General features: G+C 38.9%; 1 protein-coding gene across 3 annotated transcripts in view; it reads right to left on the reverse strand.

Annotated features, from left to right (window-relative positions):
* Nucleotides 1-25,725, reverse strand: part of DOCK1 (dedicator of cytokinesis 1) — a 570,673-nt gene that overhangs the window by 414,418 nt on the left and 130,530 nt on the right. For all 3 annotated transcript variants that reach the window (XM_032801591.2, XM_032801590.2, XM_075072746.1), the window contains exons 24-25: nucleotides 14,286-14,356; nucleotides 12,468-12,574 (exon numbers count right to left, since the gene is read on the reverse strand). In XM_032801591.2, the coding sequence (XP_032657482.1) occupies nucleotides 12,468-12,574; nucleotides 14,286-14,356 (178 nt within the window). The remainder of the gene's footprint in view (nucleotides 1-12,467; nucleotides 12,575-14,285; nucleotides 14,357-25,725) is intronic.

The following is a 25,725-nucleotide window of genomic DNA, read 5'->3' on the forward strand; positions in this document are numbered from 1 at the left end:
ATTATCGATAGATTCACATTTTTAGAGACTAGAAAGCTCAGGGGATGGTCTACACTTGAAACGTTCATCAGCATAGCTACATCTCTCAAGAGTGTGAAGAATCCACACACCTTAAGAGATGTAGCTATGCCAACCTAACCCCGGTATTGACAGCACCAGGTCAACGAAAGAATTCTTCTGTTGACTTAGCTACTGCCTTTCAGGGCAGTGAAGGGAGAACCCCTCCCATTGCTGTAGTGAGTCTCTACATTTAAGCTCTACAGTGGCACAGTTGCAGCTGTGCTATGGTAGCCTTTTAAGTGTAGGCATAGCCTAAAAAGTTAACAAAGCGTAACAGTGGCCCAAACTGCATTTCAGTTTTTAAAAGTACAAACAAAACCTTAAGGGGTCTATAATAAATTAATAAGATTTTTTGTTACCTACCAGACAAGAAAATGTATACATGCATAACAAACATTAATAATATAGCACATTGACAGAATCTTTTATTGTATCTGAAAGCAATTTATGTAATATGAAGTCGGACAAGACTCCTACACTGCAGGTAATAAATTATAAGTATTTAACCTAATAGTCTGCTGTGAGTTTTCAACATACATGATCCTAAACCACATTCACTAAAGATTATGGCAATGAAGAAATGGGGATGAGAGACACAGAAGAATATCCTGCCATCAGCTAAATAAGGAAAGTATTAGAAATGCTGCTAAGAAATACTCTTATAAATATTAATCCAAATTTTGATTTTCCTGTGAAGCTGTTTTGAGGTAATACATTGCAGATTTTTGGAAAATCTATCACACGGTGCAGCCTTTCAAATCCGTTATGGAGGAGGTTATACATACTTTCATAGGTCTGACTAAGTATGCTTTAATATGTTTAACTCCTAATAAGGAACAAAACAAATGGCTTCTTGAACGCTAGCTGCTGTAATGTATTCATAAGTAATTCAATAACATTAAATTGTGAGGGACTTCATTTACCTCAGCCTCAAAATAGGCAGAGCTTTTTTTTTTTTTTTTTTTAAATAACCAGTTTGTGGAATACTGCTTTTAATTACATGAGTAAAAGTGGGATTCTGACACATGGTTGGCAGGCACTATGGAGAAGTAACTGCACTAACTTCCAGAGCCGGCACTAGACATAAGCAGACTAAGCAATTGCTTTAGGGCCCCAAGCAGCTCAAGGGGGGGCCCTATTAATTATTAGTATGTGTTTGGTGGAGGGGAACATTCCTGCTTAGGGTCCTCAATAAAGTAGCACCACTGCTGCTAACTTCTCTTTGTGAAGCTTCTGGGTGCATCAATCAGTACCCTTAATTAGAGATTGCACATTTCATGCCCCTTTTAAATCTTACTACTAGAGAATGGTCACAGATCAATGTAGTATCTGCAAAGCACGTGGAAATCTAAAATTGCAGTTATATCAGCTTTGAGTGGGTTGCCTGGAGCTGAGACTGATCAATAGAGAAGGTAAGCAAGCTGATTTTGAGAGACAAGGAAATTGATTTGTCATGTTACTTCCATTTGAAATTATAAACTTCTATACTGAGGGCTGGCTCCTTTCAAGTAGCAAAGAGGACTTGACAAAATTTCTCAGTCATAATTTCAGTGGATCTCTGCTTTCCCAAGAACCAAACTGTGAGTAAATGAACTGTGTAGTTTGTAAATCTTGCAGGTTATATAACACAAAGATAAAACAAGGAGTCATGGATGTCTCAGGTGCACCATCAATCAAAATCAGTCACACACACACACACACACACACAAAAATGGTTTGCACAGAAGATAACTCTGTTACTGGATTTGGCCTTAGCTTTATTTCAAAGGCTTCACTGAAAAAAGGGTAATCACTCCCATACTTGTATTTGTTTGGGACAGTAACATTAGTTAATTATAGTTATACTACTTGGAGATTTCCTACCCAGACATGATAGCTTTCACAGGCAAATAAAAGTACATTACAGTCACAGTCATCACCATGAGATCTTTCTGGGACCTGCTGGTACCCTCTATTACGGGGGGGGGGGGGAACACTGCACAGAAAGAATTCTCCAGTCTAAAGCTTATTTTTCAGCAGTCTGAAAGTAATAAATATCAGGAACTAAGAAAATGGAAGTTGTGATTATGATACATTGAGAAATATATGTATTTATATTTACATATACATATATATATATAATGCATTATATATATATTTATATATTTATATATATATAAAGCATTTCACAGTAGTAGCGTTTAGAGGAGGAGAGCGATTTGTGTGTCAATAAGCACTCCCACTTCCAGCACTGAAGGAGCAGACCTAATATTTGTGATGGGAGGCAAAAGTCTTTACCTTTGTACTACAAATTCACCTCTGCTGATAGCATACATCACAGCTAGAGCAGGTTGAAAAAATGTTTACAAAGTTTTTTTCCTGTCAAAAAAAATGCTAATTTTTCAGGAAGGTTTCTCAGTTCCAGGATGGAACTAAACATTTTGAAAGGTCTCTGCTTCATTCTGTATTAGAATGAAAACAATTTTCAAAACCTCAAATTTTTTTCACAAAACCAAATTGATATTTTCTAGCCAGCCCTAATTACAGGTATGACGACCCAGAAGTAGCAATCCAAAGATAATTTCAGGCAAATTATTTTACAACCAGCACTACAATAATATGATGTACAAAGCAGGTGATGCCTTGAATGCATCCTTCCTATAAACCTGAATATTATTCTCAATATTTTATCATCTATATTTAAATTATCAGAAAGTACAGAACAGCAAAGGTTAATCTTTATCAAATTGCCTGTCGCATCTACCTCCGAGCACTGATTAATGCGCAACCTTAATAAATCTACAGTCTACATCACTACTCTCCTGTTCAAAAGCCAGCTCTGAAGGCAGCTCATAAGTATGATACACAATGATTACAGACAACAATAATTCAACATCTGTTCTCTCCCTGCTGCACTGGTCTATCCCACAATGATTAATGTCAGGGTAACGTGCATTGAGAATAAAGTATTAATCTTTATAAGAGGACACTCAAGAAGCATTATCTGCTTATGAATATCCAGGCAAAAATATTTCACCACAATACTGATATGGGAACTTTGTTACAGCAAACTGCATGAACATTAAGAAATTCGTCAGTTTAAAACATTTATTTTTATGAACACTAAGTAGTATGTTTTTTAATTTTTTGTTTGGTCACATTAAACAAAATGATCCATAAAGTGACATTAAATAACTTTGCTCCCTTTATATAGCACTGAGATAAAGATTAACATTTTTATGAGAATTAAACAGTAAGAGTGCATATAAATGGTGTATGCTTTCTATTAAACTTTTATGGACAAGCAATTTTCTAATAGAGAAATCACCTGATTTTTCAGCTAAAAACCCAGAACTCACATAATTCAGTTGACACTTGGCTTTGTTTTACAAAAGAGTTCAAGCTACTCAAAAATAGTTGAAAATAGTTATACCATGACTAAGCAGATAAACCATTAGTATAAAACCAAATCTTGGAGTCTGAGTTGTACATTTTAGGTCATGAACAACATCCATAACAAAAATTAAATACAGTTATAGTTTAAAGCATCCATTAGGTTATTGCAAAACCAGTGTATTCAAATACATATTTATACACATGCCCACTCCCTATGTAACTCAATGCAGCACCAGACCCTGCCAGAACAGATGCAAATCCTACAGGCTTATCACCACTGCTATGAAGATCAGTGCCCCCCAGAACATACCTTTTCAAGATCCATGGTCCTACACATGCTATCACAACATGTGGTGTACTTCATCGAGTGCATCAAATGCCTCAACAACTATGTGAGTGAAACAAGACAAGCACTATGCTCCTGAATGAGCTCTCAGAGAAAAATTATAAAAGACAAAAACATCCTATCACCTGTGGGTGAACACTTTTCACAAAGCAATCATTCCATATCTGGTCTTTCATTCCTCATCCTCAAAGGAAACCTACACAACATTTTCAAAGACAAGCCTAGGAGCTTAAATTCGTAACTCTCCTGGACACTAAAAAAACCATGGACTTAACTGAGATATTGCTTTTATGGCTTATTACAACAATTTGTAACAAACGCTGCTGCTAACTAACACTGCTCTACAGCCAAAATGCTTCTGAAATAAATGTAGTCAAACTTTACTAATTCTGGGTCACTGAGAACAAAAATTATGGTTAAAATTGTTGATTGGCTCTAGTTTTCAAGTTATGCTATTGGGTCAGTATATACGACCCTTGACTTGGGAATGGCGGAGGATAAGTGACTTATAAAGGGAAGTAAACGGGAAGGGTCCCATTCTTTCAGTTTAAACACAGAATGAGCCTGCAAATACATCTTTGACTGGATTCTATGAATAAATCTATGACCGGGTTATTTGGAATGAGTGAGACTTGCTTTTAGGCAAAACAATGAATGAAGCAATTTGAAGCTGGTATTGCATCATACATGAATGAATTGCCATCATGTTATTCTAGAAGTCATATGATGGATGCAATCATAACGAAGCTTACATTCACTCTGCTGAACAAATTGCCTATCATCAGCTCTAGAAATCATCACTGTCGGATGCTCTCTTATTTGTCAGTGTGTTGATTTTGCAAAGACACGATTTCTGTTTAGCCAAAGTGAGCAGAGATGCCTCGTACTTGGTGTGAACAGTGCAGATAACTTCTGCTATGTTTGTGGTGAAGTGACTTTTGCATCACACAAAAGCGCCAGTATAACCACTATGGTTAAGAAAGCCTATCACCATTATTTTGGCTGCGAAAATTGGAGATCAGGACAAGAGGTGGGCCTTCACACATATGCTGCAAACACTTGTCAACAAATCTTCCCAGTGGGTTGAACAGGAAAGGAAATCTATGCCTTTGCAGTGCCAATGATTTGGAGAGAGCCAACAGATCATACGCAGCATCATGTTACTTCTGCATGGTGCCTCCAGTTGAGAAAGGTGTGTCAAACTGAGAAAAAGTGGACTGTGCATTATCCAAACATTCCATCAGCTATAGCCCAGTACCCACGGAGAAGGACTGCCGGTTCCTGATGCACCATGGAATTCATTCTCACTTGAGTTCAGACGAGGAAGAGGATGAATCCTCTGGTCCTGAAACCATCCAATGTCACAGGACCCACATTTTCTCCCATCCTCCTCCTCTGAAGCCACCTCATAACACAAGGTGAACTGAATGACCTTGTCAGGGATTTTGGAACTACCCAAGAGTAAGGCAGAGCTGTTGGGCTCCAGCTACAGCAGTGGAATCTCCTGGCAGGTGATGTTAGGGTTTCCATGTTCCGTGACCGTCAAAAGATCTTGTCCCATTCTTCTTCATGGAAGGTGATCTTGTAGCCTGCCAACAACATCGATGGTGTGATGGCAGCCCTCAACATCATTCACGATCCAGATGAGTGGAGACTGTTCATTGATTCATCGAAGACGAGTCTTAAAGCGTGTTTTGCTGCATAATGGCAATGTTTTGCCATCAATTCAGTTGTGTCATGCAGTCCATATGAAGGAACCTATGAGACAACATGAAACAACTTTTGAGGTGCATAAACTATGACCAACATCAGTGGCAGCTTGTGGCGATTTGAAGGTTGTTGCTCTCTTGCTTGGTCTGCAGACTGGATACACAAAGTACTGCTGTTTTCTCTGCGAATGGGATAGTCGTGCAAGAGATTCCCACTACATCAAGAAAGATTGGCCACTCCGACAGTCATTGGAGCCTGGGAGGAAAAGTGTTCAGCATCCACCACTTGTTGAATCAAGGAAGATTTGTTACCACCCTTACACATCAAGCTGGGTCTGATGAAGAACTTTGTCAAGGCCATTGACAAACACAAGCAGCTTTCAAGTACCTCCGTGGAAAATTTCCAAGGTTAAGTGAAGCTAAGATAAAGGAAGGTGTCTTTGTTGGTCCTCAGATTCGTGAACTTCTTCGAGATGATGCATTTGACCATGCACTGCGTGGCAAGGAAAAGATGGCATGGAAAGCCTTCCAGTTAGTGGCAATAAATTTTCTCGAGAAACAACAAGGCAGACAACTACAGGTTGTTGGTGGAAAACCTCCTCAAGGCATACAAAAGCCTTGGTTGCAACATGTCACTAAAGATACATTTTTTGCACTCTCATCTAGATTTTTTTCCCACCGAAACTGCGGAGCAGTGAGCGACGAGCACGGCGAGCGATTTCACCAGGACATTGCAACAATGGAGAAACGCTATCAGGGGCAAATGGAGCCCATCAATGCTTGCAGACTATTGCTGGACAGTGACAAGAGATGCCTCCATTAATGAATACAAGAGACAAGCCAAGAAGCGCCGAGTAGACACTGAATAGGACTAAACTATGTACATAAGTTTTTGCCTTTTGTTTCATAATAAATTTTATTTATATAACCCTTTTGCTGATTTTTAAAGTGTTACATAAACAGGACAGGTGAAATATTATCATGTAAAGCAACCATAAACACATGAAAAGACCTAGGTTTACAATTTATGATTAAACTCTACTATCTACACAATATACATAGACATAAAATGTAAAACTTAAATATCTTAGAAACAGTAGCCATCAGTTGTTTTAATGTCATATTTGAATTCAGCACATCAAAATACATAATAAATACCACATTTTCTCTCTGAAGCAGACGACTTCTCAAAAATTGTAGACCAGTGTAATCCTCCTTTATCCTACAACTGCAGAGATGTTAATTGCACCCTTGGTCTCCTACGACATGTATAAACCCCTTAAGATTAACCATCAATACCACCTTGCATTTAGCTTGGACACTTTGGTTACCTTCCCCAGACCTGAGGAAGAGCTCTGTGAAGCTTGAAAGCTTGCCCCTTCCACCAGCAGAAGTCAGTCCAATAAAGATATTTTCTCACCCATCTTGTCTCTTGCATCTTGTCTCTTGCATTCCCAAGTTAGGGATGTACCCAAGTACCTGGCTGAATCAGGATTTTAACTTCTAAATATCAACACACTCAGTACTGTGCAGAATTAGACTTCAAAATGCTTTCCAAAGTAAGAAAGTAGCATCCCAATTTTTAGAAATTAAAGCTGGGATTTTTAAATGAGATGGGCACCTAATTCCCTTGAATTCCAAAGGGATTTGGGCACCTAACCCACTTAACTTTCTTTTGAAAATCTCTACAAATTCACAGAAATGTTAAGTATCTTGTTCAAAATACTGACTCCACATATTCTCATTCTCAGTCCCACACTTTATTCCTATTGACCACGCTGCTTCCAATATTAATATAGCTACAAACTGCGTAAACCAAAAACAGAAATCCTCCAGAAAATCATAAAAAGGAGTGAAAAAGCATCAGCCTCTAGATTTTGAATAACTCTTGCAAATCAAACAGAACACACTTGGATCATCTATATGATACAATTCCAAGGCAATAATGTTTTGTCAAAGACTCTAAGGAATTTCTCTAACAACGTAACTGTGACCAAATGATCTTTTTAATGCCCTTACAGTAACTATTCTATCAAATCAGATCGAGGACAAATGAATATAGAAACAATTTAAATATGGTTCTTTTGTGAGAGGAGAGAGAAGTTTGGGTATCATTTCCCAAGAGCTTTGTCCATGCCAAAGAAAGACCAGAATAATTAGTTGTTTGTTTCCCCCCAAGGGAAATTTAATTTATCTATCAAGCTTCAGAAAAATGAGGATATAAGTGAAGATATAAAACTAGGGGGACATCTAACAGACTAAAGTAGATGTACAAAGTAGCCTTTGGATGGAACTCAATGACTATGATCCTAACAAATTTATATAAATTGGTTTGGTTCTATTAGTAAGGGAATAATTTCCAGCAGTAAAAGAAAACAATTTTTTCTTCAAACAGTAGTGAATATTCATTGTCTTAAAGCTAGGAATGTGATGAATACCCAAAGCAGAATCCATCTGTACAGAGTTCTATGTTATACTTGGAAGTTTATATAGAAAATTTGGAAATGGTCACAGGCCTTGAAAAGTGTGGGTCTTGGAAGTCAACTGATAACTCCTCACCAACAAAATTTCCCTGTTTGATGTTCTTTTGACTGACTGGCTAATTTTAAACACTAATCAACCTCTGTCCTTTTTGGTACAAGTTCTCCATTTTGAATCACTACAGAAACAGAACAAGCAACGAAATTAAAGTATTGTATAGGAGTTTCCCTCCAAAGCAACAGGAATCCTGCTAAAAGTAATGTAGGTTCTATAAAGGGAAAGGAGTAATCTAGGACTCTCAGAGGGAACAAAATTCCTTATACTGAGAATATGGCACAACAGTGGATAAAATAAGTAAATAAATTCACTGCTCCCATATGTCCTAAATCACCTATTCTGAAGAAACAGAGGCAGCAATACAAATGCAAAATCCTATATCTTACTTGAATATACAGTATCACTGTAATCATGCAGATAATTTGGACTACCAAAGAACACATTCATGTTTATTAAGGAACCCAAGGTTGCCATAAAAAATAAAGACCATTGGTTATGGTTCAGTATGTTTCCTCCAGAACTGTCAATAACTGATACTTCAGCTGCTTGGGGAGAAGGGGGAAAGGTGTGGAGAAAATATCCCAAAGTCTTCTGAAATCCATGTATTCCAGGCATTCTGATTTATGAAGTTAGCTGGAAATACCACAAATAATACCTGTCCTGTTCTCTAGTGGCATGTACTTTGATAGCATATTTTTCCTAATAGTCATGCTGTTATTTAGTAGTTATACACATTTTATAACCAGACTTCATGTACGTGTAGTGTTAGACATATGCATAAACCTCAAACCATTAAAATGGTCTTCCAGAGAAGAGTACCCTCTCCCATCACCACATCCTCTCTTACCATCTGCTCAGTCTGTCACCCTCATCTTTCTTCACCATTCAATCAATCCCTTCACATTTCATATCCTGCCCTCCATCACCACCCAAATACTTTCTTGTCCTCACTCTTCACCGAAATGTCAAAGTCAGTCAATCATGTGGTGAATACTTTATATCTCCACACCATTTCTGACCACCAGAAACTTCAAGGGCTTTGAAAGCTGCTTCTACTCCTCCCCATCTGCCACTGGCTAAGGAGTCTGCTTTACTCCTCTTGCTGTTAGACACCAACTTGAGGAGATTATCACAGATGACCAGAAACATAACAGGAAAATATCAGGTTACAGTTATTTCTTAGAGGACTAGAGAGCATGAAGATCCTGCTGAACTATTCTGCTAGTGCAATAGCTAGGACTTTTGCTGATGCAGTTACTGGCTTTTTCATGGTATAGTAAAAACTGTTCTCCGGCACTTCACCAATCAGAAAGCTCTATAAACCAGCATTTCTGATCTTCATTGAAATTCCAGTTTATAGTCCGGTTGGCCCTGGAGGGAGTGTGGAGCTCCAGTTTATAGTCCAGTTGGCTCTGGGAGGGAATTTGGGTGCAGGGGAGCGCTCAGGGCAGCGGGTTGGGGCACAGGAAGGGATGCAGGGTGCCGGTTCTTGGTGGTACTCACCTTGGGAGGCTCCCCACAAGCGGTGACCTGTCCCGTCTGCTCCTAGGTGGAAGCACAGCAGGCGGTTCTGCACACTGTCCCTGCCTCGAACGCTAGCTCTTCGGCTCCCAATGGTTGAGAACGGTGGTCAATGGGAGCTGTGGGGGCAGCGTCTGTGGGCAGAGACAGTGCGCAGAGTCGTCTGCTGTGCCTCCGCCTAAGAGCAGCCAGGACAGCTCTCCGCTTGCGGGGAGCTGCCCGAGATGAACGCCCCATGGATCCGGCACCCCACACCCCCTCACATGCCCCCTCCTGCACCCGAACTCCTTCCCTCTTAGTTAACTGGTATTTTTCACTTACCGGCACCCCTCATTCTCCCAATATGCCAGATAGAACAGCTTTTACTGTAGCTTGTTCAACCTCATGTACTGAGGTTACTAAGCATTTAATGTCATAGTCCCAGGTGTGTAAACAGAGGATGGCTCTACCGGACCTCATTCCATGCAGCTCTGCTGATACAGCTGTTCTGGATGCTGCTGGTGGAGTTTCTGACTCTCATTATCAATCTCATTAACCATCCAGTCTCTCCTGAAGTGTGAGACTTCACTCAATACCTTTAACATAGATCATTGGTCCTAGAGGGTATACCACACTTACTTCAGTTTTAGGGACACGCAAGTACAATGTGATGTAAGAAGTTTTATGCATATACTATCATGCCTCCTTGCTTTCACAAATTTATTTTAGCCCGCAAAGTAACCTTAGAGTAAGTTTTTACCCCTTAATTTCCTTTATACATAATAGTACATTTTACATTCATGTTCTTGCATTTTGACCCTTCTTCTGTTTCTAGATCATTTCTTATCTCTACTATATACATTCCTGCATTTATGTGCCAGAGTCATCTTATTATGAAAGATGCATGTAATTTATTTTATTAGCCATCTGCTAAATTTGCCTCCTAATACACTAAATGATCTGTGAACCACTGGGAGCCATTACTCTCAGGCAGGCATTCTGCATGTGAAAGCATATATACTGATTCAGAATATCTGTGCCTGTGTGTACACTGGGTTTAACCATCAATTTATTTTAAAACAATCAAAACAAGAAAAGCAATTACTCCACACATTTAGGACTACATTTTCACAGTATGGTGCTATGAGGGTACATATAATTCAGATAACTACAGAACATTACCGGTGCAGAGGGTACTTGTGCATTTTAAGGAGCAGCTCCTATTGCACAGCCCTTTCAAAATGTTGAGTGTTAAGGACTAATGCACTCTGAAAAATCTGCTTCATACTCCTCTTACGAATAATTTTAAGAACTATTTCCCCAACAAATTTTTATCTAGCCCCCTCTCCCCAATATTTTAGCAACAAAAGGAATTTTTTCAACATAATCGCTAAATTCCTAAGAAATATAGGTTAGGAATACAAAGTCATATAGCCCATGAAATGTACAATCTTGAATAAAAACATCAATGCATTTTTCTTTTCAATAGGACACAAACTTTCAAATTGAGTTGGGGGGGGGAGTGTTGCCTTGCACACCTTGCAACGCTGAGGAAGCCTATTTATCAAAGTCCTACTACTCTATGTTCCAATCACTAAGTTCAGCCTTCATTTATTTTTTCAGTGTGTCATCTTTACCTACAAGTAAAATCGATACTAGATAAAAAAGGACCATAGCCTTCTAGAAAGTTTCAAGTTCCTGTAACTTGTTACTTCTCTCACCTAAGTGGCTTCTTTTTATAATCATATCAGACGAAGAAGGAATTATGTTTGTTAAATCTGTAACATTGTTACCCACAAAATAGATACATTAAAATACATACTGTCAGGTTTAATTTTCTTTAAAATCCTTATCAGTATTACTAAAATTTCCCTAAATAATCAAGACTGACCATATTTTTTAAATTAAAAGATTATTTTTCTTCATCCAAACTGTGATAGTTTCATATAAATTGGGCAGCGAAATTAGACTGCTCTCTTTTATAGCCCATTTTACTTTATGGTCCATATATATATATACACACACACCAGTATAAGACAGTCTGCTTGCAAACACTTCAGGGAGCCGTTTAAATCCAAAAATTATTTTTCACTGCTCAGTTATAGTTTCATAAATACAGCATTTATTACTATTAAGATTTGTAAAACTTTTAAAAAAGAACCCACCAAATCTAAATTTGGGGTCTAAATGGTTTAGCAGCTTCCTTTTAAGCTATCCTGGTTAAATTCATTCATTCTACTTGATCACTACAAAACATCTAAATGAAGAGAAAGACTTTGCCTCTCTCTCCTCAGGCCCTTAGAACTTTGACAAAATTGAAGAGATTACTAGGAAGGGAGGAGAGGGTAACAGTTAGTTGCTCACTGTGTTAACTTATCTCACCAGGAAACAACACTTTGGTCTACACTATAGCCATCTAGAAAGAAAGGCTATGCTGCACCTCAAATGAAAATCTAGATAATCCATAAAATAACCATTTGAACTGGTCTTTCATTGGGCCACTAACTGCAAACTGGAATGAAAATGTGGGTACATGGTATAGCATCAATGCATTTAATTTGTGGGAAGTATTTAAAAAATAAAAACAGAAAGGTCGAGTTCTCCCTCTCAATTTCCTTGACACAAAATTCCATTACAGAAATGCAAAAGTGACAATTTCATATTTTAAAAATTACAATCCAAGCCAATTACACTGTGTTTAATGCTCTTTTAAATTACAAATTACAAGTTTTTGCCTTCATTTCTCCATGATCTACCACCTACACTAACTGTCAATTAGCATTTTCTTACATAGTCTAAATCTACTTGTCCTTGTAATGGAACAACTTTAATTGGTTGCAACCTCCACTACCTTCTGCAGTGAGGACAAAACTGACACCGACGGGGTCTAGAGACAATGAATAATGTGACAATGTAATGATTTCCAGGGCTTTGCTTACCATGCTGCGTGAAGAGGTCACTGTGAACTATTTCGATCAAACAGTACAGCTTCTGAATTGTGAGCCGGCCCGTTGGAACATTTAGGATGAAATCTGTAAACAGCTTGCTATACAAAAATGGGCAATTAAGAAAAGGAATATGTTAATTTCTCAAAAGCATATAAAAACAAATGTCTATAGCTAGAGAAGAAATTGACCAGTTAGTTCAGTAAACATTTTTGGGGGTAAGTAGAAGGGGGAGCCAAGGAGGACCAAGCCGTTTTCTACATAATGAGGAGTTATAGAAAGGCAATTCAGTGTTCACAATTAGTTTAAATTATTTTGGCCAATATATTTATTTCTACTCTTCATTTTTCTCCCTCACATCACTACAGATGAACAAGCTTCTACTCTTGTAGCAGCATACAGCTTCTTCGTTTTTCATTTCGGCTTATGTATTTCAAAATCGAACTGAGGTGCAGAGGAAATGCACATAAGACAATTAAAACATAAATATGACTTACTGTAAATGCAAAAGCCTGCTACTTAGGTAGGGGAAGAAGCATGATAGTAAGCATCCTTTATGTGAACAGCTTCGATTAGGGTAGGGGCAGAACTGAGACTGACACAGAAAAAAATCACAGGCTTTGGGACCAGAAGGGACCCGGTTGACAACCTGCATAACAGAGGTCATTGAACTTGACCTGTAGTTCCTGCATCAATCCCTATAACTTGTGGTTTAGCTAAGCATATCTTTTAGAAAGACATCCAATCTTGATTAAAACACTTAAAGTGATGGAAAATTTACAACATCTTTTAGTAAGATGGCCCAATGGCCAGTATTTCACTTATGGACAGATTTTTCAATACTTTTTGCAACCATAAATCTTTCAGAAATGGCTTAGTCTTGGAACTCTATACTCATGGCCCCAGGAGACCTAGTGGAAAGGGATATATAGAGGCATGCAGAATAGGTAAATGAAAAGTTATACTTTAGCTTCTGGGTGCAATGAAAAATTTCAGCAATAATTATGATTTTTTGTACAGAGTATTTCCAAACTGAAATTTGGCATTGAATTATAGCCTTCTCATTTTCCAGCCTCCAAACATTTATTTTTTAAAAAATTAACTCGAATTTTCACATTTATTTTTATTAACACTTGGAGTGTTCTCTTAACTACTTCAATAAAATCACAGACTGCACAATTGAAGACAATGTAGAGTCTGTGCAATCAAACATCTAAAATAGATTACTATAGTTTTAAAAAAAAACCACACACACATTAGTGGTGTTACAAAATCTTAGTTATTTGTTTTAAAACAAATTTTCCCCTTTACCTTTTTTGTAAAAGGGGTCCACGGAGAGATGACTGGTTTTGCTCTAGTAAAATTTCCACACACAACTAGTGTGCACTGAACTATAACAAAACTATCATTATTCAAATCAACTGAGGTGCAGAGTGATGCATGAAACACATGAACTATAAGTCTGATATCACTCACATGATTTACGATTTTTGACATCTCATTAGATGATCTTTACTAGACAGGCTTGCAAATTTGTCAAGAAAAAATAATAAGCTTCCCTACCACACATTTTACTTTAAAATAAAAATATGTATATATACTCTTGAAGATGGCTGGAGCAATGAATTTTGATCAAAGTGCAATATCATAGGTGATTATAATTTCTTGTCCTACGGATTCAAGTTACCAAGATAGCAATAAAAATTCATATAAAATGTTGTGCATTAAATAATTATACACAAGTTCAAACACAAAAATGTAGATCTAGATAATAGGAAGTACACAGTACATTACTTTATTAACATTACTTACCTAAGTTCTTTTGGATCAAATACCAATTTCACATCATTGACAATAGTTGGCAAGTATTTAAGTGCAGCCCCCTAAAAATTAAAAACACAGCAATGACCTTAGTGTAAACACCAGTTTGACAGTTGCCACAATTTAAAGTTATGATGCAGAGTTCACTGAAAGGGAGAGAAATTAAAAATGAGGGAGTTGTACAATATTACAAGATGGACTTACCTCAGAGAGCTGGAAGAGACCCTGAAGGGTCATTAAATCCAGCCCTCTGCCTTCCCTAGCAGGACCAAGTACTGATTTTGCTGCCCCAGCTCCCTAAATGGCCCCCTCAAGGACTGAACTCACAACCCTAGATTTAGCAGGCCAATGCTCAAACCACTGAGCTATCCCTCCCCCAATTTAGACAGAAACTACTTTGAATAGAAGAGGCAAATTTCTCTTATCACCATATGTTGGAATGGTTCCGCCCAAGAGCAGGAATAGATTGACAGATTTGCCAATGGAACAACAATGAAAAAAAATTAGGAACACTAAATGAAGTCCCGCAAACCTGTAGAAATCCAGAGGCATCATAAGACAAGTAAACTATATCAACTGGATCACCCTAGTCCACATGCTTGTTGATGTTATCAGACTATGCCGAATGAAGGACAGAAGACACTTCATAGGGATTTAATCAGAACACAGCTTTATTATTAGATACCTGTGACTACCCATCAGATAATAGCGTACAGGACTCACAATTCCATATTCATTCAAATAACTACCAGGGGCTTCCACCAGCCCGCCTCATAGGAGAGTTAAGGTGGGCCATCAGAAAAGGGAGCTGGCTCCCTGCTGTACCAATCATAGGAGCCCTGAACCCCCGAAGCAAGGTGCTGCCTTCCCTGATGTTTGGAGAAAGGGCTACTGAGTAAACTTGCCTCTTTTAAAGTCTTTCGCACATACGTTCCCAGGGGCATGACTCAGCGTCGTCCATGCTCACCCCCAGCCACCCCTTTTGCAGCACCTTGACCTCTTTCTCCTCTACCCACAAAGCACTGCTACCCTTACTCTGGCAAGCTCAGAGAATGTCTCCCATCCCACACCCCCCATTTCAGGTATGGTGCAGTCATCTTCAAAGAATTTTAACAGATTGATGAAGCATGATTTCCCGTTACAAAAGCTGTGTGACTCTTCCCCAACATATAGTATTCATCTGTGCATCTGATAATTCTGTTCTTTACTACAGTTTCAACTAGTGTGCCTGGTACTGAAGTGAGGGTTACCAGCCTGTAATTGACAGGATCGCCTCTGGAGTCTTTTTTTTTTTTTAATCCATTATTTACATAGATAAATAATAAGGAACATATTTATTTCTTTTTAGATCTGTATATCTCTTCTGCTGACTAACAGTAAAATGCAGAGGTGTGATCAGAAATGTCTTTGCAGAGACTGTGTTACTTCATTACAAACTCACATTTCCATAAAGGAGGTGGGTGGGAAAACAAAAATTCTGTGCCCCTTGCTAGCAAATAGTACTTTTTGTCCACCTGTTTGTGTGTCTGCCATATGACCCTAGCAGGGTCTAGGAAGGCCTCTGGTAGAGCTGGAAGAGTAGAGAATGTCCACCAGTTTGTGATGGGGTTCGTTACTTTATGGAGGACTTCAGCAGTGCTTTGGGCTAGGTGCTGGAAAGATTTAAAGACATCCACCAAGGAAGGCGGAGGGGGCATCACTGCCTCGTCAGGTGAGGATGATGAAAGATGGGCTGGAGGAATATCCTTTTTCTGATTCCGTTTCCAGTCCTTCCCCCAATAGCTCAGGAGGGTCTGCCACCTTTGAAGCTGCTGCTAAAGGAGGGTGCCTGGTACTCCACGCTAGGGATCTGTGAGGCTTGTTGCCTCTGGATTTGCCAGAGGTCTCAGTTTGGCCACTGCGGGTAGGGAGATGGTGGCTGGAACTGTGGCTGCCCAAACCACGGACTAGTGTGGGGCTAGGACATGCAGTAGAAACCCAAGTCCTCTCGTTCACTTTCTGAGTCCGAAGAGGAGAGAAATGGTGCAGGGCATGAATATACCATTGTGTCCACTACTCCTGGCAAGCTCAGTGCCAGAGCCTCGGTACTGAGAAGGGGCGAGTGTGGTGCATCAGAGGGCAAGAGGTCCAATGCGCACCTGTAGTCAGTCAGAGCGGGGGCTACTAGTATCAGGTCCGATGGCTGTTAGTGCCGGTGCCGACAAACTAGTCAACGTAGCCTTCCCTGGTGCAGAATATCTATTTCTCATGCACCCCCTGGTATCAAAACTTCCTTTCCTGTGCTCATCAGGTCTTTGGAGGGACTAACTGGCTCTGTTGGCTTGGTACCATATGTGCCCTGGGTACTGACACTAGGCAGCTTTGGCGCCATAGGTACCAAAGATACTGATGGAGCCAAAAGTCATTTCCTGCTCTATCTGGGCTTGTTATGGAGACTCACAGACCTTTTCCAGAGATCTTTAGTGAGTGGCTCCTCTTTTTGGGATCATCTGGCTTTGATGTAGAAGGTTGCGGTGATCGTTCTTGTGGGGACTCTGGGGAATGGATGGCAGGAATTTTAACTCTCTGTCCTTCCTGGACCTGGGTTTTAACTGCTGGCACCAGCCACAATTTTGTGGATTGTGCTTCTCCCCGAGGCAATGGATACATTGGAATCTTTCCAGCTAAGACACTTTTTGAAGCCTGGGGAGCCAGGCATACTGTTGTGCAGAGAGATCACTCTCCACCAAGGCTGGCAGGAGGCAAACCTTTTCCATTTTTTTTTCCCTTTCATTTCTCCTCCTTCCCCCCTTTTATTGGCATGGACAACTAAATACAAATAAGTACTCAAAGAAAAGACAATTAAAGAGAAGCAAAAATTTGCAAAAAGAAAGGAGCTAATGATCTGTGAATGGACAGCTCCTAGCTCCATCTCTAGCCTAGGGTGGTTGAGGAGGAACTGAGGAGGGAATACCCATGCATGCCAGCTGGCCTCATGGCCTGAGGGAAGCCCTATAGGAGGGACTGACTGCTATTGAAATTCTCCAATGGACAGCACAGGGACACACAAACACCTACAGTGGAGCACCCCATAGGGACACTATTCAAAGAAGAAGGTAAGTTGACGTTCCTTCCCTTACCCCTTTAGTCACTGAATCATTGAAAGTAGTCAGCTTCCCTTTCTGGCTCACAACATATTAGCTAATATATCCTTACGTTAATGAATTATATTATGGTTCAAATCTTTTTCCTGGCACCAAAACTGACAGTCACTAACTCTACATAAATCTTAATTTAAGGATATTGCAGCTTCCGTCTTTTTCTCTTGGCCATACACAAAGATTAAATATAGTATGACATCAGATAAATGTCTTATCATATTTATGTACACATCATAGCTTAATACTGTGTACAAGTGACACTGGTTGGTTCCACTGTCATTGCAAAATCTAACCATAGCAAAAAAAACTGCACAGTTCAAATAAGAACTAAACACAACTGTTAAGTCAAGTGAAATTGATCAGAAAAACACAGAAGCTCACTGAAGAAGTTAGGCTCAGATCAGGCAAGTTCTGCTTTGTGTCAAACCAAGACCTTTCTTATAACAGGATAAAAGGGTTTCCTTCCTCCCTCCCCCTACCTTTATTTTCATTTATTCCCTTCTAACTTTTAAGGTAGATAAATAACAAATATTTACAGAAGGAACTAAAAGAAGTTAGGTGAGTGAAGAGTCAGGAATAGAAATCAGGAGTTCTCAGACCCCTCTGCTGACATCATATTTTAAAGTGGCCAAAAAGATGACAAATGCCTCACAAAACAAGGGAAGCTATGGGTCCTTGCTCCAGAAAGTATAAGCATTTAAATTCAACATAACCTAACAAATCAGGTGTCAACCAGATAAAGAAAAAGAGTGGAGGGAGAGAAAAAGCGTGACAGGAAGAGGAAGCACAGGGGTGAGCGTGACAGGAAGAGGAAGCACTTCAAATTACGCTGCATCTCTAAAATAACATTCAAGCCAAATTATATTACACAATAAATATGAAATATTTGCATCATATAGTACCAAAAACTATTCACCCAATTAGACTGTTAGATTGACTGAGGACTCAACAGCTCATTTTCTGAATTTATCAAGCAGTAAAACATCAATCATTTCAACATGTTGTCAGTTTCCAAGGTACCAGTAAGAGTTTTCACACACACAATACACAGAGAGAGAGAGATCCAAAAAACTGTATTAAAAGAACGTTACGATTACAAAACCAAGCACTCAAAAGTTAGAAGATGCCAGTCCTAAGGTTGCCTGTGGAACTTTAATGCTGCCTCCTTGTGCATATACACTATGAATGAGGACCTTCATTTTAGGTTTTTACCAGTTTTGGGCAAAAATTTCCCATGTTTTACAGAAGCTATGATGTGGGTTTTACCAATTTTCACCCTTATTTTGAAAGTGCTGAAACTTTCCAGACCCATTCTGGAAAGAGAGGCAGCTCTATAATTGCCATCTCTCCTTACAGGGTGGGAAGCTGGTCAAGATTCTGTGGCGGGTCACGCTCAGCACAGTGGGACTTCCCAGGCCCCAGGTTGCCACGCCTCTCTCTCCCCTTCTGGAGCAGAGAACCAGATCAGAAGTACTGTAGTAACTCAAACACTAGAATATGTACGGGTGTCAATTCTGCACTCAAACATCTAGAAAACATGACATTCAAGGCAAGACTGAAAAAATTGCGTTTGTTTAATCTGGAGAAGAGAAGACTGAGTGGGGACATGGTAATAATCTTCAAGTATGTAAAAGGTTGCTATAAAGAGGAGAGTGATATATTGTTTTCCTTATCCACTAAGGACAGGCAAGAAGTAATGGGCTTAAATTGCAGCAAGGAAGATTTAGGTTATACATTAGATAAAACTTCCTAACTGTAAGGGTAGTTAAGCACTGGAACAAAATACCTATAACGATTGTGGAATTCCTGTCATTGGAGGTTTTAATAACAGTTTAGACAAACACCTGTCAAGCATGGTCTCAATCAGTGGTTCTCAAACTGTCAGTCAGACCCCAAAGTGGGTCATGACCCATTTTTAACGGGGCCATCAGGGCTGGTGTTAGACTTGCTGGGGCCCCACCGCCCGGGGGCCCAAGCCAGATGTCTTCAGCCTTGAGTGGCAGAGCTCAGGTTATAGGCTGAAGCCCTTGGGCTTTGGCTCCCCCTTCCCACTCAGGGTGCCAAGACTCGTGTGGGCTCAGGCTTCAGTCCTCCGTCCTGGGGTCGTATAGTAATTTTAGTTGTCAGAAGGGGGTTGTGGTGCAATAAAGTTTGAGAACTGCTGGTCTGGATAATACTTGGTCCTGTCTCAGGGAAGGGGACTGGACAAGATGACCTATCGATGTCTTTTCCAGTCTTAGATGATTACCAGCTTTACTGATAACTCTCCATGCTATCAGCATTCAAGACCAATAATAATAAATTACTTTTGATGCTAAAATGAGTTGAAAATAAAAAACTGTACCCATCTACATTTCAAATTATTAGAGTTTTTTTAAAAGTTAAAAAACAGTGATATTAACACTGATATTTACCCAGAAAATTGTAACAATTTTTTGCAGAAATTTTCATCCACTTTTTAATTTTTTGTAATGAACATATAAATTCCCAGAAAATGTAAAACAAAATAAAAACTGAAAACTAAGGGCCTTAATCTTGAGACAATCATTAATTACATGATCACACTTTTTCCACAGGGCCCACATTTCCTTTGGTGTACAGAATGGATAGTGCTCTGGGAATGAATCAGGACAGTATAGTGAATAAGACTTGTATTCTGTAGGATCACTGCCACATTTGTTGCAAAAGTTTGAAGGTGTGTGTTGAATAAACCTGTGGTGAATAAACAATAGAGAAAGAGGAAGAATGAGCTCATAGTTAAGGCAGTTGAATGCCACCCTGGAGAACTCGATTCAATTCCCGCTTCTGCCAGAATTCCTACATGATGCGTGCAAGTCACTTAAACCAAAACTTCACAGGTGGCCACTGTGTCTTCCTCATTTTCTGGGTACCCAACTTGAGACACCTGGGGGTTCAATTTGCAGAAGCATTCACTGCTCCTACTGACATCAATGGGAGCTCTGCTCTGAACATATGAAGTGCAATAAAATTCTAGGTACTCTGAAAAATGAGGCCTATGACTTATCAAATTGAGCACCTAAAATTACTTGGAACTTGATAATTTAGGCATTGATCTCTGTGCCTCAGTTCTCCATCTGCAAAATGTGGATAATGCCACCAGACCTCACAGTGTTGTAAAGATAAATCCATTAAGAATTAAGATACTACAATGAGAGCACTAGCCAATGAAGAAGTTAATTCTGTATTAAGTGAAGGGTTTGGTATGGTGAGGAGTAAATAATGCAAAGGACCACACACAATGAATGATAAGAAGAAGAAATGAACAATTCCAATGAGCAACATCCACCAAGTACACTGAATGAGGCAGGGTTCTTTGGGGAAAAGGGCATATGATCATATATGCATATGCACAAAGAGGCTGAATTGATTGCACAGGCAACCTTAATTGTGGCACTACCTAATCAAATGCTTGAATTGACAACTTTAATGCTCTTAAGATAGGTTTGTGCATAAAGTTGTGTATGTGTGCATATATTTATAATGAGTCTGTATATATACACACTTGTAATGTGCACACACAAAAATGCAATTTTAAAGTTAAAATTCAAAACAATAATTATTTGAATTTTACAAAATTAATAAATTACTATAATTTTACTTTAAGATTGACACATTATCAACAACTGGGGTGAGGTAAGAACCAAGAGATCTTAGCCAAATTATTTCAGAAACAATACTGTAATAGGAAAGCCCGTTATAAACACACTATCATAGAAGTTAGATACAGAAAACACTTATTAAGTCATTCAAGTCCATCACCCCATCAATGCAGGATTTAACACTACAATGCATTTTCTAGCATTTTATCCAATTGATTTTCAGAGTCCCAATCAACAGGACTTTCATCACCTCCACTAAGGCATTATTCCACATCTCACTAATAACTAGGATTGTCGACTATTAATATCTGCTTAGTCTTAGTTACACCCTCATATACATAATAATAAATTGTTTTTCCTTCTTGGTTTTTACACCAAATATTTATAGATGTGCCCCTAAGATATCAATACACAGTTATTTTTAAATCTTTCTCAATAAGTCAACCGTGATAGTCTCTGATCATTTTTGTTGCTTTTCTCCAATCTCCCTCCATTATGCTAGTATATTTCTAGCGATGTAATGCCCAGGAAAGAACATAATATTCCAGATGCAGATGTAACACAGCCATTCAGAAAAGCAGAATTATCTCCCTTTGTCTTGGATCTTACTATTTATATGAAAAAAGATCTGCATTACTGAATAGCCCCTTAAAAAAAATTTTAGAGGCAAAAAAGAATCAGATCCCTACATCATTCTAAGAAATGCTGAGCACCTGCAGCTCACATTTAAGTCAATGGCACTTGCAGGTTCTCAAAATTAAATCAGAATAGACCATAAATCACTAGGCAGAGAAGTCCTCATATTTATTTATGATCACAACTCTTTCCAACCGCAAGCATCATGATGTCACAGATAAATTACACTACTAATACTCAAGCCAAATCTTTAAACAAAAAAAACAAAAAACAAAAAAAAGGAAAAATATTTGGTTTGTTATCTAATATCAAATATTGTAATTGTCTTTGTAGCTAGAAATATGACTACTGATGATGATTAATATGTACTATTTTAGGGTAAAGTTCAGGGTACATTATCCAGTATAATTATTTTAATTAAATCCATTAGCATATCTTTATATAAAATTAGAAGATCTATCAGTGATACAAAATAAGCTTTGTCTTGAATAATGTATGAAGCAATTATTAATTTACATATTTCTTAATAAAATGCATATTAAACTGATTTCAGTTAGATGGCTGAACCAGAAATACACACAACTGAGAAAAACAACTTAAAAAAAGGAGATGTTCCTTTTTCCAAATAGTTAAGAGCCATCTACTACGGTTATTAGTTTTGTGGTCTTGGCAACAGGACTAAACATGACAAAATGGATTCAGTTTAGGAACACCTGTTAGTCTCCCTCCACCTCCACTCAAGAAACACTGGCATTGGTGTCTAATGGCACATTTGGCATCCAAATCCGGGTCACTATACCAAAGACAAAACACTTCCTTAGGCCTAGATTGTGAAAAAGGTCATCATCCGGCTAGTAATGGTCTGATCCACATCCCCATCGGCCAATAAAAAGACACCTACTGGTGAACTCTGTTTTAGGTCAGACCTCAAGTGAATAACTTTGTGGCATGGAATCCTAATAGTAAAGAAATAAGCATTATGATGTATTTGAGTTTGGCAATGTATTTACATAACCAATGGTTTTACATATTGGAAAGGACTTAGTATTTTTCTGAGAGGCTGTAGTGTAAGTGAGACACGATAGAAACAGTGGCAGATTTTTTTCCCAAAATAATGAGGAGTTTAGCTGGCCATGCAGGTGGTAGGCCACTTCTTCCTGATGCCCCAGTGATTTCAAGGGGCCTTGTGGTCATCTCCATCATCTTCCAAGTCATGAAGGGGTTGCAGCATCTACTTCAGGGGTGTGGCAAAAGCGGTCCTATCCGCACAGCGGTGGGAACATTCTGCCCACTCCACAGAGCAACAGGACTGTAAGGAGTGCCTACTCCTGAGGAGACTTATTTTTTCCTGCTAGCAGATGTTCTCCCAAACCAGATACAGAGATGCCTCATAATTCCCAGTATGGAAACCATATGGAATACCTGGGATTCCTGACAAATGCTTGCTAAGGATTCAAATTTCTCTCTTCCTTGGGGGGAAATTAGCAAGGAACTCTGGGCTGAGGTTTTCTGAGAGTAACAGAACATGAACCCGACCCTGTTTTCCAACAGGCTCTGGGTCTGTTGTGAAATTGTCACAAAACATATGTTGCTTTAAAGATTAGAGTCAAAACCCTCCTTTGCCTTTAAGTTTTGACTGAAGAAGTGATTCAGAGTCTCAGAGGAGAGAGTAGGATAGAAAGACTTCAGATTAGAAGGTCTCTAAAACAATCCAATTTGATCCCTGAACTTCACCATCTCACAGAAAACATTCTCCCACGAGCTATGAAATGGGAAAGTATTTTGTTGCAGTGGAAAATAAATCATTCCAGATAAAAGAAGAGGCATATCAGCTCTGATATATAGATAATGGCATCTACCTTCTCTTTTCATAGCAGGTTCTCTAATGTGCTAATGAAGATAATGAGAACAGTATCGCAGTCAGCCCTGAGTAAAGCTCCGTCCACAGCACAATCCCCAGGCTGCTCTGTTGCATCTCAATCCACTGGACCCATGTGCTTGAAGCTTCCCTTGATCTGAGCAGGCTCCAGCACTGTCTCTTTCCTTGGCCTCTCCAGAACATTTCCAGGGCACATACTGCCAGTCTGTTTTCCCTTTACAGAAATGGGAGCAGGTGGCTCAGATGCCCAGATGCCACAGGCCCAGAACCTGTGCTGACCCCTCATACTCTCCAGAAACTTTAGTACACCCTTCCCAAAACTCTAACTGTGTGGGCACTCCAGGCTTACAATTTAACTCTTCTGGGGCATGTAATACTGAAAGCAAACAGACAGACACACTTTGCACAGAATTCTAAAAGAAATTACTCTTTACTCAGACTGCACAAGAAATACACAGATCTGTACGAAATAAAATACATCTATACTTGTTTCCCTGCCTCAGTTTCTTCACAATGCTGGAGAATTCTCTGGGGTTGCTAGGATCCTTCTCCTACAGAACATGGCTTCTCCCCCTAATCACGGAGTTTCTCTCACTCTCTAGGTCAGCTGGCTTCCTTCTTCCTCAGTTGATCCTGCAGTTAAACAGGACACCCCACCACCACTATGAAAGCACACCAGCTTCTTCTTTTCTCTTGCACAAAGCATCCTTTGTGTCTCTTGAATTTATATGTTCCACCAGTAATACCTGATTTCTTTGTTCTGCGGCTAGGGATTTTCCACTCACTAAAACTGAGCACCCTTCAGGGAAGATGGAGAAAACTGGCTCTCCTGACATCAATCAACCAGTGGTTCCAAGGTGTTTAAACTCAATAGACAACCATTAAGGCTAAAAATTGACCATTATCCCTGGTCCAGTAAATATGAGATACAGCTCCTGTGACCAAATGGAAGATTCCACATACAAGGTATTCTAGGATTCCACAATTTCATATCAACTAGAATTTATACGATGTACATAGACAGATTCCTAAAATCATCACAGAAAATATGGTCATGTCTTAACATATCTAACTCAATTTTAGAACACAATTACAAGGTTATGATGTTATATATTTTTTGCATATGCCTGGAGTTATATAACATGTCACGCTAATTTTTCACTAGGGAAAGGAAAATAATTCAGTCTCAAAATGTCCCTTTGGGCCTAATACATCTTGTTTATGGCTAGTTAGAGCTTTCTTATGTGGTCCACCAATTAGTCAAACCAAAATAGCTCCAAAGTTAGTTCTTTTTTGGCTCATACATTTATCTATCATGGAACTTCTAGGCTCCCAGGCAGAGGCTGTCTAGTGATCAAGTAACAATCTACATAATATAAAAACCTTTCCTTTAACAAGACGCGCATGGCATCAGAATACTTGACAGTTCTAAATAGTGATATTTCCACTAAAACAAACAGTTTAAGCAACTAGTGACAGTGATATAGAAAAATATATATATAGAAAATCCCCTTCATAGAAAACTGGGAGAACTGAAAGTTCAGGCAGGGACCAGCAATACTGGCCTGACCACATACCGGCTCATCCAAGATCATCCTTGTAAAATTGCATCAAAGCAGTAATCTTAAAAAGAGTATATAATGAGCATCAACTTGCTGCCTAGCACATTTTGATAGCTGTCACTGCCCCGAAGCATGCTACTATCAATGTTCCAGCTTTAATTAAATAGACTTTAATTTGTTCCATGAAAAACCAATGAGAAATGCACAAGGACAACCATTTCAATGACTATTAAACACAGGCACTGAGTTATTGTCTTAACATCAGGAGAAGCAAAAAAGATTTAATGATTTTTCTCCTGATGTTCTATCCATTGCTGACAAAAAATCAAAGACCATGTGGAAAAACGGTTTGGAAATTAAATGACTAAAAGGACAATTAGACTGATTTCAGATCAAATAATTTAAAAATTTCAAAGCCATCTTTTACTGCGTGTTTTTGAAGAACTAAAGGACTCTATGCTTTATATAAACCTAACACGACTATATTAATCACTAGTGTTTATTTCTCATAAATTCTACAAAACAAAGAGGGAGAGTTCTTTTGGTACATACACTACATGCACAGAAAATCCACAAGAGAGAACACCATTCTCA

The sequence above is a fragment of the Chelonoidis abingdonii genome, chromosome 15, assembly GCF_003597395.2.
Source record: "Chelonoidis abingdonii isolate Lonesome George chromosome 15, CheloAbing_2.0, whole genome shotgun sequence".
Classification (NCBI taxonomy): Eukaryota; Metazoa; Chordata; order Testudines; family Testudinidae; genus Chelonoidis; species Chelonoidis abingdonii.